This window comes from Neophocaena asiaeorientalis, unplaced genomic scaffold (genome assembly GCF_003031525.2).
Source record: "Neophocaena asiaeorientalis asiaeorientalis breed wild unplaced genomic scaffold, Neophocaena_asiaeorientalis_V1.1 scaffold59, whole genome shotgun sequence".
Lineage (NCBI taxonomy): Eukaryota > Metazoa > Chordata > Mammalia > Artiodactyla > Phocoenidae > Neophocaena > Neophocaena asiaeorientalis.
The window spans coordinates 10,482,061-10,500,343 of record NW_020174268.1 but is presented as its reverse complement, the minus strand read 5'-3'; the positions used below and the strand labels follow the sequence as shown (position 1 = coordinate 10,500,343).

Genomic DNA, 18,283 nt, shown 5'->3' with positions numbered 1-18,283 from the left:
AGTTATTCTGCTATTGATCCCATCTAGAGTATTTTTAATTTCATTTATTGTGTTGTTCATCATTGCTTGTCTCATCTTTAGTTCTTCTAGGTCCTGGTTAACTGTTTCTTGCATTTTGTCTAGTCTATTTCCAAGTTTTGGATCGTCTTTACAATCATTATTCTGAATTCTTTTTTAGGTAGACTGCCTATTTCCTCTTCATTTGTTAGGTCTGGTGGGTTTTTATCTTGCTTCTTCATCTGCGGCGAGTTTTTCTGTCTTCTCATTTTGTTTATCTTACTGTTTGGGGTCTCCTTTTTGCAGGCTGCAAGTTTGTAGTTCCTGTTGTTTTTGGTGTCTGTCCCTTCGGGCTGGTGAGTGCCGGTCGGCCCTGATCCTCTGTGCGGGAATCTCTCCACTTTGCCCTCCGCATCCCTGTGGCTGTGCTCTCCTCCGCGGCTCCGAAGCTTACCCCCTCCGCCACCCGCAGTCTCTGCTCGCGAAGGGGCTTCCTAGTGTCTGGATGCTTTTCCTCCTTCACAGCTCCCTCTCACTGGTGCAGGTCCCGTCCTTATTCTTTTGTCTCTGTTTTTTCTTTTTTCTTTCGCCCTACCCAGGTACATGGGGAGTTTCTTGCCTTTTGGGAGGTCTGAGGTCTTCTGCGAGCGTTCAGTAGGTGTTCTGTAGGAGTTGTTCCACGTGTAGATGTATTTGTGGTGTATCTGTGGGGAGGAAGGTGATCTCCGCGTCTTGCTCTACCGCCATCTTCCCGGAAGCCCTCCATAAAATCATTTTCTTATATGTAATGCCTTTAAACTCCATAGCATGAACTTATGAGAGATCTTAGGAGATGAATAAACCATAGAACATACACGAGACAAATATCATATACTATTGTTGAAGCAATTTTTAGCTATGATCTTGGTTTTATGTAACCTTGGAAATAACTACTTGCTGATTGGCCCAGATCCAATAGAGGTCTACTGAACAAAATGATGTTTGTTTTATTATGTTGTCTGTGTGGCATTATTAAGGAGAAAAACTGATAAAATGGATGAATAAATTTTCAAATTGTATTTTAGTCAACACTGAAAACAAACTATAGTGAATTTGATAGCTAGAATAGAAAGCATTAGAAAAAGCCTTTCCGAGGCAGAATAACTTTTCACTCTGAATAAAGGTTTCAGCTTTCACCCGATGTTTCCTAAGTTCTCTTTGGCATTGGGTCATGATAGTAATTTCAATCCGTGGGATTTTTTTAAAAAAGATTTTCTTCATTTTTCCTTTCAAAAATTTGGAGAGCTTAAAAACAGCCTGCTATACCACGAGAGGTAAGAAAAGTTAGCCTGAGGTAGAGCCGAGGAATCTCTTTCCTCTTAGGGCCAGTCCTACAGGGAGGCAAAGGGTGTGATTTCAGTAGTGCCAGGAAATCTGCCATGCCTCAAAATATCTCCCTTTCCACCTGTCATGGAGTCTGACATTCCGTATTTAGATAGTCACTCCTTTGGTGCATGAACACGCGACCATTGGGAAGGGCAACACCTTGCTATTATTATAACCTAGCTCTTGCATTCTATCTGTGTAAGGGATCAGATTTCCAAGGGACAGCTGAAATCAAGGGGCTTAGAGATATGAGAAATAGGATAGCACTCTTCCCCTTAGGAGAAGAAGGAGATCTAAACATGGCTCAGAAAAGTAATAGCCAATAGGATTTACCATAAATGATGAGTCACCAGTTTTGCCCTAGTAATTAATCATCTTCTTATTTGGTTATTTTCTAGCTGACATTGATGATATGAAAATATGCTACGTCTTGAGAGAAGGGGCTAATGCCACAAGTGACATATTCCATTTTACAGTTGAAGATGGTGGTAAGTATTCACTCTCCTGTTACTATAAACAAGGAGAGTGACTTTTATTCGTTGCTCTTTGACTACTTTATTACAGGGAATCGGTATCAAGTATCAGTTTATGTTCACCTGAGTTTGTACTGAGTGAAGTTGGTTTTCGCTCATGAAAATCTTACATTCTAAGTCTGACACAATACTACTCTGCAATGATTGTAAATACATGTTCTAGTTATATTATTCTTGTCTTATGATTTGTAAAGCACTAAAGAGAAAGATCTATGTAAATAGGATCCCCATGTCCAGTTGTTCAGATTATACTCTGCATAAAGCTGTCTTGCTTGAGGCTACCAGAGGATGTTGGGACCAGCCCAGCCCCACTTGCAAACCATGTGTTCTACCTAGGTGTGTCTGCCCAAAGGGGGTGCCTTTTTCTAATTTTCTTGGGTGCTATGTGGACTAATGCTGGTGGATCATATGTCGCCTTCACCAAGAAATCAGTGCTAAATAAATGTGTATCAAGCTCAGTATGTCTAATGATTTTCTTAGTTTTCTTAGTTTGGGGCCTTTTGTGACTTGGTCTAGCTCAGCTTTTCCTTGATGAAGTCTGAATACTGCAGAGAATAGACTATGATCTGGGATCTAAGTCACCTCGGTAATTTATTGTCATCGCTCCCCCAGAGCCCTGACTGCCTCTCACACTCTTCAGCTCCCTTCCCCCACCTGCAGCCTAGGAGGAGAGCTGGCCACTTCTAGATTGATCATAAGGATGATTGTGTTCTCACTTGCTGTCAGGAGAAGGAAAAGAACCTCAGGAAGAATGTGTGAACAGGACACAGGAAATGAGGGGTCCTGTGTGCGAGAGAAGAGAGAGGGAGAAATGATTCAGTCACCTGTTCCCTTACGATGCTTTATAAAAACGCACAGTCTTCTGTCATCTATCTCAGAAAGATTCCATGCTTACCCTTCCTATTTTTTTGAAGCATTAAATAGCACTTATTTAAAATGTCGTTGGATGTAACAGGATCACAGCTCTGAAAAATGACATCTGCTGGGTGTGTGACAGAGAAGAAAAAGAAAAAAGTGTGTTAACTTGGGTTCAACTAAATTTAATAAGTTTAATGCCTTTACTTTTTTAGCAACCAAATCATACTTTAGTATTCTACATATTGATAAATGAATCTTAGTATGAAACCAAGTTCTGAGAAGGAAATCAACTTATCAGAAAATAATCTGCTTGTTGAATCTTGTTGCCCAAATGGGAAATACTACTGCGAGTAAACTTTAGAGTGAGACTCTGAAATAATTCAAATGTCTTATATATATACATATATATTTTATATATATGTGTGTGTGTATATATATATATATATATATATAAATGTAAGGACTAAATCTTTGTTTCCAAACACCATGTATATCTTTCCGAGTGACTGAATAAACCTCAATAGCAAAAGTATGATTTTCTTTAAAATTCCCCAAAAATGTTTGAAATCCAATGACTACAATTCCAAGACATTACAGCCTATACTTTTTTATACATTTTGCTTTTTCTTTCTTTTTATAGATATATATGCTGTATTACTATGCACTTTTCTTTCCTTAGCTGAATGGAATGGTAGCAATTACTTTAAAATTTTGGTCTGTATTCAAACTTTGGAAAACACTGGACTCTCAACCACTGCGCCACCAGGGAAGCCCTTCTTTCTTTTTATAGATATATATGCTGTATTATTATGCACTTTTCTTTCCTTAGCTGAATGGAATGGTAGCAATTACTTTAAAATTTTGGTCTGTATTCAAACTTTGGAAAACACTATACTGTATCATATTTCAAAATATTAAGTGAGGAGTGACTAGTTGAAGAGACTGGGTTTATTTTTGGATTTGCTGAAAAAGTGGCTGAGCCTCTAAAGATTGTGTTTATGGAAATAGGAACTAAATCATTTTGGGAGCTTTTTCAGAGCTAGAGTTTCATGTGAGAGAGAATTCCAGAGATATTGTCCTTTACTCTTCTCCTCCCACTGACTTAGCGTTACTTACGGGGCTCAGGCAGATTCTCGCAACTCTCTGTGGAACAGAATTTATGTTAATTTCCCTGATGCAAGAAAACTTCCCTTTGACAGAATAAATACGGAGACCTGCAAGATTATAAAATAAAAAGTCATATATGTATTTCAAAATAGTTTCAATCTGATACTTATTTTTTTAGGATTTTTGCATTGTCTCTTGTAACATATTCTAATATATCAATGAGAAGTGCAATACTGTTTAAACTTACAGAGTATCTTGAATGAAATTCTCCTCCCTGGGAAGTGTGAGGTATTTTGCTAAACAGAAGTAAAAAAAAATGTTTGCAATATTTGTGATAAAAGAAGAAATAAAGATATTCTTCCTCTCTACAAAAATATTATACTAAGAATTATTAATTTTTTCTGACCTAGCTATTATATCTTCTAGTAATACAGTCAGTAATTTCATCAAAATATACTCTAGAAAAGACCTATTTTATAGACTGTAATATTAACATTTATTTTCAAAATCTTCAAATGTAGCAATGTAAATTTCATGAACTAGATGACATGTTTATGAAGATGCATTTGTGATGTCGTTTGACACTTCTCCAAGATAGGTATGCCTCAGGAATTATGTCAGGTAATACAAGGATTGAATTTTATGAACAAGGATTCTCCTTGTTTCTCAGTTGGAAGGATCTAGGTCTCCAAGTAGCCAGGTAACTTCCCCAAACACATCCATCCATCCATCCAGGAAGTAACAGAGCTCCCTCTAGGGTACTTACTCTTCCCATCCATTTGATGACAGACATTTTGGACCAGAGGGTTGGTTTAGTTACTGAATTCAGCTGTAGCCATTTATTATCATTTACTTTATACAATTCTAGTGAGCATATCCATACACCATTCCCATGAAATATATGAAATGCTTCAGTATTTCAGATCTGAGAAGGAAGTCAAGGCACCATGGCATAAAATCAGTCAACTCTCTACTGCCAATTCTCTCTCCAACTCACTAAAAATCACTTTCTTCAAGTCAACCAGATTGATTTTAGGACAGTGACTATCTAAGTAAATTACTGGAGCAAATATAATCCTCACATAACATTAAAAATAAAACATAGGACTTCCCTGGTGGCGCAGTGGTTGAGAGTCCGCCTGCCGATGCAGGGGACGCGGGTTCATGCCCCGGTCCGGGAAGATCCCACATGCTGCTCACAGCTGTGCCCGTGAGCCATGGCCGCTGGGCCTGCGCGTCCTGAGCCTGTGCTCTGCAACGGGAGAGGCCACAACAGTGAGAGGCCCGCGTACCGCAAAAATAAAAAAAATAGAACATAGCTTTTAATTTCAGGAGTCAAGAATAGGAGAGGAGGTTGAGGAGAACAGAAAACTAAAATCCCTTGTTCTCGATTTAATTATATTATCATAAGAACCTGGCTAGCCACAGAATTCTCCTGTTACAATGTTCTAACCGGTTAAGACCACCCATGACTAATGGATTGGTGCTTAGGACAGAGTTACTACTTTTTAGTGTTTGGAGGGCTTTGGGGCAATTACCGAAAGACTGGGCTAAAGAATACACTAATTGAAGAATAGATAACATCGGGATTTTCACCCCGGAGTTCTACTGTGTTTGGACTTAATGAATGTTGGTTAATATAGCACATGTATACACACACACACACGCACACACAGATCCTCATATGTCAGGGTTCTTTCCATTAGATCTTTTATTAGAACTATCGTTTATGCAATTTTGCCTTCATAGCTCCGGGCACAGTTAAAAAATACGTATATTTGGCAGATGAGTAAACTGAGTCACAGATATAGCTAACTCCTTCAAGTTGTATAACCAGGCAGCTACAGGCCAATTTGAATCCCAGATTCTCTCCTCAAACAGTGACTTCGACACTTATTCAGGATTGACATAAGAGGGAGGAATACTTGAATTCTTCTGGGTTCTCCAGACTGACTTTTTAGGCATGTTTGATAGACGAGAATGAAGTCAGAGTAGGATCTGCTGAGAGACAAAAAGTTCTGCATCCTCTGGGGTGTACAGTTTTATTTTAGAATACTTTAAAGGTCACTGCATCCTAACATTTATAGTATTCTTTCCTGGTATCACACTGTAATTTTTCTACCTACATGTGGAAAAAATTTTATTCCTTCTAAGGTTGAAATAAACACAAATCAAATCAACCTTAAGGTACCATTTTTTTTAACGTTTTTATTGGAGTATGATTGCTTTACAATAGTGTGTTAGTTTCTGCTTTATAACAAAGTGAATCAGTTATACATACACATATGTCCCCATATCTCTTCCCTCCTGCATCTCCCTCCCTCCCACCCTTCTAGCTGGTCACAAAGGTACCATTTTATAATTACTTTATCAATTAAATTACAAAGAAAGTTTTTAGAAATTCACTTCAGGGATTATGGTGAAACAGGTACACTTCCAAACTATTTGTGAGGTTGTAAACTGAGAAAATAAAGTTGAAGAAACATCTGTGAATATGGAGATGAAGTCAAGAAGGCTATAATAGGGCTTCCCTGGTGGCGCAGTTGTTGAGAGTCCGCCTGCCCATGCAGGGGACCAGGGTTCGTGCCCCGGTCCGGGAAGATCCCACATGCTGCGGAGCGGCTGGGCCCGTGAGCCATGGCCGCTGAGCCTGCACGTCCGGAGCCTGGGCTCCGCAACACGAGAGGCCACAACAGTGAGAGGCCCGCGTACAGCAAAGAAAAAAACAAAAAAAAAACCCAGAAGGCTATAATATTCCACTTGAGACAGGGCTCAACAGAAGCGAACATTTGTAGGCACATGTATGTCACCATGCGAAAAGTAGCAATCTGGAAATTACTAATGCCAATAAAAATAGAGCTTTTCAGTAATGGTATCTGCATCAGGAAGTGTTATGCAGCCCTTAAAATTCATAATTATAAATTGTCATATTGTAATTCTTCAAATGGTCATTTAGTAATGAAATACATTTATTGGAATATTAGTGAAGAACCTGAGCAAATTCCCCAGCAGTCCAGTGGTTAGGCCTCTGCGCTCTCACTGCTGAGGGCCCAGCTTCAGTCCCTGCTCAGGAAACTAAAATCCCACAAGCCGCACGACACAGCCCCCAAAAAAAAACCCATGAAAATGTTACATCAAAATAGGTCATCCATCCAGTTTTCTGGGGCCAATCAACACATGCATCTTCATAGTTACAATCTAAAAGGTCAAACTCTGAAATTAGGAAGTGTATTCCAGTTATCTGTGGCTTCATCCAAAGAGCTTTTGTATATAAGTGTGGGTAGCAATCACCTATGGATTTAGCTAAACCGTCTTCCATCTCTTTTGCTTTTACCCTTTATGTCTTCTCAAGGGTAATTCAATATAATAATAATAATACAGACTCGGGAAACACATCCTCCTTTGATAATTGCCTCTGTGAATTAAAATTCCAGATCTAGTACTTGGAATTTTGTGGGAAGAAAAACAGCATGTATTCTTGTTTTGTTTTGTTTTGTTTTCCTAAGCTAATAGAGGGAAGAAATTAGAAAACTAATAATAATGAAATAAATCCAAAAGATAACAAGAAATGAGAGAAAACAGAACATAGAACAGAAGAAACAAAAAGAAAGCAAATATTATGATGATAGATATAAAGCAAATTGTATCGATAATCATATTAAATGTAAGTGAACTAAATGTTCTAATTAGAATATAAAAGTTGTCAAACTGGATAAGAAAACAAAATCCAATTACATGTTGCTTACAAGAAGCACATCCTTGAAAAAACATGTATTCTTTTATCCCCTTCATAATAGAGCATTTTACCTGATTTCTTCTCAGCGTTTAACTCTGTAATTTTCCTCTTCTAACATTATAAGTATTCTAACATGAAAGAGCTCCTGTCCCTTTTTAGTTTTGTCTCCAAGGAAATCGTCTAGCTCTTTATTATGATGTGAAATCCAGTCTCATGTAACTATTCCAGTTATGTCCCACCCTCAGCCCTGATGACCGCTAATCACTCCTCAACTTTCAACTCAGATGTCATTCCCTCTCCAAAGTTGCTCCCAATATCTTGATAACAAAATTAGCCATGCCCTTTTTTTGTGCTTCTATCCCTACCTTTCTTTAGGACAAGAATGTTGTATTCTGATTATTTGCGAATGTGAAGACCTCCGTTAGTAGAGAAGAAGCTTTTTCAAGTCAAAAAAAGGTGTCATTAATCTTTATACCACAAGGCCTATCCAGAGGTGAACACACAGTAAATATTAAACAAATATTAAAATAAATGAATAGACAAATGGCCAAAAGAAGCTCTATTTTATATAAGGATCAATTAAATAATATTCTACAAAAAGCTCCTATAAACAGTTCCCAGGGGACCCTTTGCATTCCTTTAGAACATTCTCTTATCCTAGCATTGATTTAAATCCTTGTGGCAGCAAAAAAGATTTTTAGTAAAGCTTTCACATTTTTAAATACATGAAACTAACTGCTGTAAAAATGGCTTTGAAACCTTCAGTGAAATGTACTTAAGATTGAAGAGATTCACAGTAACCACCAGTTTAGAGCTCATGTTATTCTTAAAGAATTCTTTTAAGAAAAAAAAAAAGTTGTCAGTATGTTATATACTGACATATATAACTGTATATATGTTATATACGTATATAACTGTATATAAACATACATATACTGACATATGTATATAAACATGCATATACTGACATATATAACTGTATAAACAGTTATACAATTTTAAAATTTAAAAAGAAATCAACATTTTCTATAAATCACTGAAATTTTTAAGTCAGCACCACTGTCTTAAGTATTTTTAGTCACCCCAATTTTTTTGCCTCATGTGAGACAACTTTATGACAGGAGAGAAGTAGAAAGCTATATTAGCATAAAGTATCCTCAGTTCTTATTAAAAAGCCATTATGTATATTTTTATGTTTCTTGTTTGTTTGCTTGTTTCAAGTCTCAAAGCCTGATCATCAGATTCAAGATACTTCTTTTTTTCCTGCAATATTTCTCTCTTTTTTAAATTTTTATTTTATGTTGGAGTATAGTTGATTAACAATGTTGTGTTAGTTTCGGGTGCACAGCAAAATGATTCAGTTATACATGTACATGTATCTATTCTTTGTCAAATTCCCCATTGAGATTATTACAGAATATTGAGCAGAGTTCCCTGTGCTATACAGTAGGTCCTTGTTGGTTATCTGTTTTACATATAGCAGTGTGTACATTGTCAATCCCAAACTCTGACATAAATCAAGGTACTTCTTGATGGGCAGAAGAAAGAATTAGGATACGTGATCATCTGGCCCGGTATACTTAGTAGGAGGAGCCCTACTTTTTTCTCCATTATGAAAACTGGTTTGCCGCTTCCTCATTTGAGCTCTCATATGACATGGGCATACCGTCTATGAGAGCCTCTCTCTGGTTTTGGCACTGAAACTGGACGTCAGACATGATATGCGTGTTGGCCATTATAATGTATCTGGTCCATAGCCAGACATGTGTTGCCACTGTCTTTGATTGTGCCTTGCGGTGCCCAGTTTTTCATCCGCCAAGATCCCTAATTCATATGCTATTGAAAGATATAAATAGCTTCTTGACATAGTAGAAAAAGCTGCAAAGTCATTTCTGTATATGAAATGTCAGTTAAGGACGAGGCTTTCAGAATTTTATTCTGTACCTGATGGTTGAATACTCAAGACACCAGGAGACTGGAAGCTCTTCATGCTGGTTTAGAAGAAGCACAAGTTTTTGCTGGAAGGTGACCAGTAACTTCAGGGTTTAGAGCAAAGTCATTATTGATAATTAGCTTGAACTTAAAGCAAGGGCTGGAAAAATATAAATAAGTGCAGTAAGTCGGAAAATGAGGTCTGAGTACAAGCATTAAAAGGTTTTACAGACATTCAGCTGAGAGGAAAAAAAGCAAGCATTCTTGGCAATAAAGTTAATTACTAGTGACATGAGAACCAGAGGAAAGACACTAGTGCCTCAGGGGGTTATAATAAGACGGTGAAGTAATGTCAGGCACTGATACAAGTATTTTTAATCTGTAAGAGAGCACAGATCCACTAGAATACAGATCCTGGGAGGAGGTGTTGGCGACTATGGCATAATGTTTGTAAGCCTCTCCTTTTTTATTGAACAGTTCAGAACAGTTCAAGTCGTCAGGATCTTTCTATGCCAGATCCCTGCCTTTAAAAGCGTGAATCTATAAGATACCTGTACTGTACTGTCCATGAAAGAATTTGTACCTTTTAAATAGAAAAATATAAACTAAATTTTATTAGTTATTATTCTTTAGGTTCATTCCAAAATTATATGTCATATGGCTGTACTGTTTTCATTAGCTTTTGTTCAGAGGAAACTTTTCTTAAATCATTAAATCTTCCCGTGAATATGAATCCTTATTAGACACATTTTTAGAGGTTTAGCATGGTTCTATATTTACTCTCAAAACAAATGATAATCACCTTTTAAAAACTAAGCAAATCTTTCATAAGTGACTAAAATACCATAATCTCAAATCAAATATTTGTTTGTGGTATATATTACATTACTCAGTAATATCCCAGTCTGTCTTTTTAAATTTGCTCTGCATGGCCGGGAGAAAGAGACCGTGGTGTTCAATGACAGTTGTCATTGGTATGATTCTATATTTGCTAGAACCTATAAGAATACAACAGAGAACCAGAATGCAATGGAAGAGAAGGTTCAGAGTTTCTATGGTGAAACTTAAGGAGTTTCCCTATTCACTTATTTATTGAATTATTCAACAAGTATTTTTGGTGCCCCAACTATGTTTCAGGTGTCTATTGGGATCTTGGAAAATAACGATGATCATGGCAGTTTTGACCTGTGACCTGAGGTTCTGATAGCTATGGATGATAAAACAGTAGACAAATACAACACGTATACCTTGTTTAAAGTACTATGGGGGTTATAATTAAATCCAAGATAGAGATGCAGATGTCAGGAAAGGCCTCTGAAAGGTGTGCTATTTAAACTTAGACCTAGGATGAGATGAAGCTGCGTCAGGAAGAAGGGAGGAAGAAATGTTCCAGGTGGAGGGAAAAGCACGTGCCATGGCCCTGAGCTTGGTGTGTTCAAGTGACCGGAAGAACATCAACACACCTGGAGCTCAACTAACAAACCGGAGAGTGGGACAAAGATGATGCTCGAGAGACAGACTGGGGTGAGAGCCTTATAAACCCAGGGCAGTAATTTAGACTTTGTTCTGAGGGAAAGAGAATCCCCCAAATCCTTTTTTTAACTTTTTATTTTATTTTGGAGTACTGTTGATTAACAATGTTGTGTTAGTTTCAGGTGCCCAGCAGAATGATTCAGTTATACATTTACATGTATCTATTCTTTTTCAAATTCTTTTCCCATTTAGGTTGTTACAGAATATTGAACAGAGTTTGGGATTGACATATACACACTGCTATATTTTAAATGGATAACTGACAAGGACCTACTGTATAGCACAGGGAACCCAAATCATTTTAAAACAAAGGAGTAACACATTCCAGTTTATGTTCTCAGATGATGACTCCTGTAGCTGTGGAGGGTCAAGGGGACGTATCAAGGAGAAAGCAGGGGCTGTTGCAGGAAGACATCTGATACAGAGAGAAAAAGACAGGCTTGCGTAATTTCAGATCTCAGTCTATAGTACTTACTGATGGATTGGATTATGGGGTAAGGAAAAGAGAGAATTAAGCATGATTCTGGGTTTCTTGGCCAGCGGAATATGGTGCTGCCATTTGTTGAGTTGGAAAAGACTAGCGGGGCATGGAAAAGGTTGAAGGGAAATTAAGAGGTCCTTTCCAACATATTAGTTATGAGATGTCTTACTTCTTTGAAATGTGTACACAGGAAGGTCAAACTCTTGACGCTGCTTGTCTTCCTCTCCATCCAAGTGAGGGGCGCAGCCTCTGGAGTTAGAAGTGGGACAAATACCAGTTGGTGATGTGACCCTGAGCCAAGAGACTGAACCTTTCCAAGCCTCAGTTTCATTTGTAAAGTGGGACAATAATAGTACCTAGCTAATAGGGTTCTTTTGAAGATTTAAGTAAGATTATTCGTGGAAATAGGATCATTCATGCAGCACAGTTCCTGCGGCATAGTAAGAACTGTGCAGGTAGCTACTACTATGAGGGTTTCCAGAGCTTCTCTTTCTGTTTGTCTCCCTTTTTTTTTTTTTTTTCCCTTGCTTATTTTCCCTCTCTCACTCCTCCTGTCATTTTCTTTCTTCCTTTCTTCCTTGTGCTTGCCTTTCTCAACTGTGTATAAAGTTTGACTGTCTGTTTGTTTTTGGTGGAAAGATGGGATATACAGGGACAAAAGTGGAAGAATAATGAACACTTCTTCAATGCTGAATCTAAAGGCTAAGAATGCTTCCAAAGTTATTGGACCACTAGTAAGTAGCTAAATTAAGATTTCCATTAATCTAATAATAATGAGTTTTCACTTTGGCCAAATCATAGCAATACAAAACACTGTACCTCTTTTCACTGTACATGTTTTATTTCTCTTTTTTACTGACTGGAAATATAAATTTTATAGACTTGAAGGTTAAATACAGTAACATGCTTTTACCAAAATGTAGTACTCCAAAACATCTTGATTTAGCAATTGTGAGGTTTGAGGGACAGTTTTGATTGCAAGTCTAATGCGCTGGGACACAACCAGCCGAAGACAGTGATAAAATACCATGTCTGTTCAGGTCTTAGAATTTCCTAAATATATTTAGTGTAGAATGCTGTACTAAACTATACTGTAGCATAGTTATACAGCTGACAGGTGTTCCATTTAATCATTATCATAAAGAAAAAAACCAATAAAAGCATCTTTGAGAAAATTAGTAAATTTAAGTAATAAGAAGAGCATAGATTTTGAAATTCTCCGTTTATGTCATTGGAAAATAAGTGCCGTGGATTTGTGTATTACTCTTAACATGTTCCTTAAAAGCTGAATGTTGCTTATGTGAATTATTTGCAGTAAACGGATACTTCTTTTTTTTTAATTAATTAATTTATTTGGTTGCTCCGGGTCTTAGTTTCGGCATGCATGTGGGATCTAGTTCCCTGACCGGAGATCGAACCCGGGCCCCCTGCATTGGGAGCACAGTGTTAACCACTGTGCCACCAGGCAAGTCCCCAGTAAACAGATACTTCTTGATTCCGTGTAATAAAAATGTAAAATCTTATTTTCCTGTGATTTTACAGGAAAACTGTCTGCTTTTTAAAAATCTCATCCTTCTAATGTTCTTAAAAATAATGATTGGATAATATGTAGGTTTTATTTAACAGCTTCATTTATCTGTTTCTACCTGATAAGTTTTACAGCCATGGGTCTTTCTGCAATACTCCAGTGAAGTCAAAGGGAAAAATGTCATACCTAATCCCAATTGCAGATAAGGAGAAATGTGGTTTTTTAACATTGTGATAAAGTGAGAAACGTGTGAACCACACACACACAAAATATAGATGTTTTTGTCCTTGCTTCACAAATGTAGACTGATTTCATAATGTACATTTCCTAGGCGCAATACTGTTTGTGTAAATGAGGGGGAAAAAGTTCTCCTGAACCTTTTCTTTTAGAACAGTTAGTGTAAATTTACTAGGATCATTCATTTGTTGATCTGTTTCTGCCCCTAAGGATAAAAAATCAATTGCCAAGTAGTGGTATCATTAGCGATTTTTCATTAGGGAATAAATATAAGGTTAAGAAAACAGTGTACCCTTAGGTGGTTCACATTTAGAATTCTCGTATTGTTGTTACGGTAGAAGATTCCAGAATGAATTATTCAGTTATGGCTAAGTACCATTTCACATAAGACTCACTTTTTGCAGAGGCTATTAGTATTCTTGGTGCTAAGAAATTAAAAGAAAAGATTAAGGGAACAAAATTATCTTGCTATGTTTGGTTTTCAATTTAGAATTACGTTTTATTCTTCTTGTTGATTTTGATTTAAGCTTGGAAAATAGCACCTTCATAGTATGTTGATGAAGGAAGCCAGGACACAATTCTCCTCTTTTTTTTTTTTTTTAACATCTTTATTGGGGTATAATTGCTTTACAGTGGTGTGTTAGTTTCTGCTTTATAACAAAGTGAATCAGTTATACATATGTTCCCATATCTCTTCCCTCTTGCGTCTCCTCTTTTTGTTTCAAGAGAGCTCTGACTACTTTCCTCCAAACTGTGAGAGCAGAAGTGCCTGCTCTCTATTTCTTTGCTGGCTTCCTCTGTGCAGAAAGAGCTAATCATTTCATCTTGGTAATGCCCCTCCTGTTACCTTTAACTCCACTTACATAGTTATTAGAGGCATGATTTGAGAACACTGAAAACAGTGTTTTTAAGCATAGCTCAAGAGAGCCACTTCAGAAATTGAAAATAAAGTGGTAAAACTGGTTAGTAGACTTCAGAAATCCAAGAGACAGAGAAGAACCATTTTGTGTTCCCATAATCCTTCTCTTGCTTTGCTTTATTTTTATGCAGAAATAGCCCCAAATTAAATGCATGGCATCATTGCTATAGAATTAAGAAAAGTAGGCTACACTTAACCATTTAAGAAATTGTTATTAACCATTTAAGAAAAAGTTATTCTTACTGCCTAAACCTGAAGAACCATTTTGTTTCGCCATGCAGAGCCATCCAGTTACTAAGCCAGTCAGTTTTACCTGCTTCCTGAATTTCTTTTGAATCAGATTCCTTCACTAACTCTATGGCTATTGATCCCGTTAGAACCACATCAGTGTGGTTTATCTTAAATGATTTATTAAAAGTAAACTGCTTAAAATAATGATTGGCACAGAATAAGTGCTATATAAATGTTAGCCATTTTCCCCAGCTGTAATATAGTAAGCTATCCACGAGAACTATCTCTGTTTTTTACCCTTGTTTTTCATTGATGTATCCTCAGTGCCTGGAGCATATAGCTGCTCAATAAATGTTTATTGAGTGAATGAAGGACTTTTTTCTAATGTAATTCTTCTAATGGATCTCTTCATCTCTTTGTCACTTTACCCTCTGACCCAGATACACACTGTTTCTATAGATATCTAAAAAAACTGTTGTGATTTTTAAAATTATCTTTAAAAAAAACCCTTCTGTCCTTCCCTCTGCTGCCACAGTTCATTTTCTACAGTGCAAATGTGATACCATTATTACTTTCCAACTCACAATGGTCTTTTGTTATGCACAGGATAAAACTCAGACTCTTCTTGGGAATTCCCTGGTGGTCCAGTGGTTAGGACTCCACACTTTCATTGCTGAGGGCCCAGGGTTTTTTTGTTTGTTTTGTTTTGTTTTTTTATATCTTTATTGGAGTATAATTGCTTTACAATGGTGTGTTAGTTTCTGCTTTATAACAAAGTGAATCAGTTATACATATACATATGTTCCCGTATCTCTTCCCTCTTGCGTCTCCCTCCCTCCCACCCGGGTGTGATCCCTGGTCGGGGAACTAAAATCCCACAAGGTGCACAGTGCAGCCAAAAAAAAAAAAAAATTCACACTCTTCTTGATGTACAAACTAGCCAAGCCTAATCTATCCAGCCACACAGCCTTTTCAGGATTCCTGCACATGCCACATGCCTTTCCTTTCTTCTTTGGTATCCTTCCATTGTCTCTGCATGAGATTCACTCCAACAGTGTATTTTCTCCCTGATTTCTTCTACCCCTGTTATTAAGGTCAGACATCACTTCCTCTGTGTCCCCATAACTACTAATATTTGTATCCAGGGACAATATTCAAAGTATTGATTTGTGTATCCATATATTGATGTAAATAATAATTTAAACCATTGTCAATTATAAAATTATATATATATACATACATATGAATGTGTATATATACACATTCATATATCTATAATTACTTAGCAAGTGATATAAGTGGCAGCACAAATAATTAATAATAGCATAATATAAGAAGGCTGTTAATATACTATGCAGTATAATATATTACACATATATATGTTTTATAAAAGTGCTTACAAGTATAAGTTTACAGTACAAATCACTCATCAAATCACTAATAATTTTAAAATGTCGTTTTGGTGTCATCTTTTTTGAAAGCAGCTTTCTCAAGCTAAAGCATACCTTCCCTGGGCCATGATTTGACATAGGATCAAACTCTTCCCTCAAACTGGTCATGATTAAGTGACTTGTAACACTAATTGGTAGAAGACTTCTCTCAGCATCAACGATATTGTTCATGGTGTTTTTGTTGACCTAAATCAATTACATCCAAATTATTTCTAAGCCCTACAAAATATATGAGGCTCATATATTCAATGTCTATGTATAGATAAAGTCACAAAAATTATTCACTGGAATGCAGGGTTTAATTAGGTAGAACTTCAGGACCATTGAGAGGCTGGGTATTATCTTGGTTAACAGTGTGAGGTCTTCCAGGCATTTTGGGCTTGAATTCTGACTCTGCAAGGTTTTAAATAATCTTTCCGTCTACTTGTTGATCAGTACAGATGCATTCGCTATTTTAACAATCAGTATACAAGCTCAGAACATACCACTGTGTCCTGGAACACTTTACGTACATCTGGGTTTGTAAAGCTTCTCCTCTGCAGGAGCTGCTTTCTTCATATTCCTGTCTCCTTGTCCAGGGCTTAGTCTCCACATGGCACTTAGTTGGAGGTCAATAAATATTTATGGAATGAAATCATGAATAAATGCTGAAGGTAAATAACTCATGGTTTCTATTTTCTCTTAAAGTTGTATGTGGAGTATCTTCAGAAGTCAAGAGAGGAATCTAAAGGAAAATAGAAAAGTCTTACCCATGTAAAAGAATGTGAAATAAACAAAAGCTTGTCTTGTCTTGTCCTTTAGCTGTCTTCCAAACACACAGAGGTGTATATGAACATATATTTTCCCAATATTCTTTGCATAGAATTTATGGTGACATCCAGCTCTTCGTCTTGCTTATTTTATAATGGAGTTCCTCTTCTTATGTGTATGCCTGGATATGTTTCCAGTTTAGAGACTTAGCTTTTAGACATTTAAGCTTTTGTAAGTGCTACAGTTTCTTTGACTTAGTTATTATAATAAGCGTGCTGAATCTTACTGATTTATGTTCTAGACACCACTGAGAATGGAATGAGTTTATACTCTTAATAGACTCACTTCACGCCCCTTTTCCTGCATCATTTTGACAAAGCTGAGAAAACTGCTAACCCCTTCCCCTCCGGGTTCCCACCTCCACCTCCTGTATGTATGTGGTAAAAGTCAACATCCATAAGAAAAGGTACAGAGTCAATTAAATGTGACCTGATAATCGTTTCATTTAATTTGAGAGAACAGTAACACTGTGAGAGATAAAGTGAATTAGCAAAGCACTGGAGATTCTTCCAAATAAATAGTGTTGCTGAGTGATGTGATAAAGTAAATGTGTTTAGAAATGAATCAGTCTCTACTTTTACCTGCCTGATTAAATATTCACTGTATGAATTTTTTAAATAGATCTTTATTGGGAAAAACACTATGAATTTATATAGTGAAGGTGGTGAAGACCATGTTTACAGAGTCTTTAGAATTATAGATACAATATAGCATCTGATTTTGAGATTTCAAAGAAAGGCTTGTCTTTTAAAAAGAAGATTCCTAAAGTTTTACCGTGTTGATCAAGTCACTAGCTTACTTTATTCATGTAGAGATGGTTTTCGGGTGTTGGTTTGTTGGTTTGTTTGGGCATGCCGTGCGGCTTACGGGATCTTAGTTCCCTGACCAGGGACTGAACCCAGGCCACTGCAATGAAAGCACCAAGTCCTAACCACTGGACCACCAGGGAATTCCCTAGAGATGGTTTTTAAAAGTCTTATTACTTATTTAAAAGTTAAAAATAATTTTAAGATTTTAAAGCAATTTTTCCATGAAAACTACTGAAGAGAACTGAGTCCATGTAATTATAAAAACATCAATTAAAAAGAGCATTTGACACTTTGTTATTACTATCCTCAAATACCCACAGTGCACAAACAGTTTTAAATACAGTGGCTTATCTTGTAGATTCCAAGAGTTAAGGAATTAGATGCAAATAGGGTAGACCGGAAACATAGGTGTGTAGACTGGTTGTGATTAAGGGCTCTTCTGCAATTCTCTAGAAAAACATGATTCTGCTTTATTAGGTAGTTGCTTAATCCATGGTGATTGAGTTATTTGACCCAAGGTTTTTTTTATTGTTAATAATAGATACAACTGATTTCATGATTAAGGGTCTTTTGAATCTACCAAGATAGCTTAATACAGGTTCTGCCATATTCTTATTTCTTCCTTAGGGATAATATATCCATATGGACCCCTTCTCGTATTTTAGTGATCATTCGGTATCTTTATTAAGTAGAATTCAGAAAGCATTTTATATACACTTTCTGTTTTTATCTCATCAGTTACTTTGAGTCAGGACA

General features: G+C 36.7%; 1 protein-coding gene across 1 annotated transcript in view; it reads left to right on the top strand.

Annotated features, from left to right (window-relative positions):
- FREM2 (FRAS1 related extracellular matrix 2) overlaps positions 1–18,283 on the top strand; it is a 149,199-nt gene that overhangs the window by 9,763 nt on the left and 121,153 nt on the right. The window contains exon 2 of the mRNA XM_024755446.1: positions 1,761–1,850. Within this exon, the coding sequence (XP_024611214.1) occupies positions 1,761–1,850 (90 nt within the window). The remainder of the gene's footprint in view (positions 1–1,760; positions 1,851–18,283) is intronic.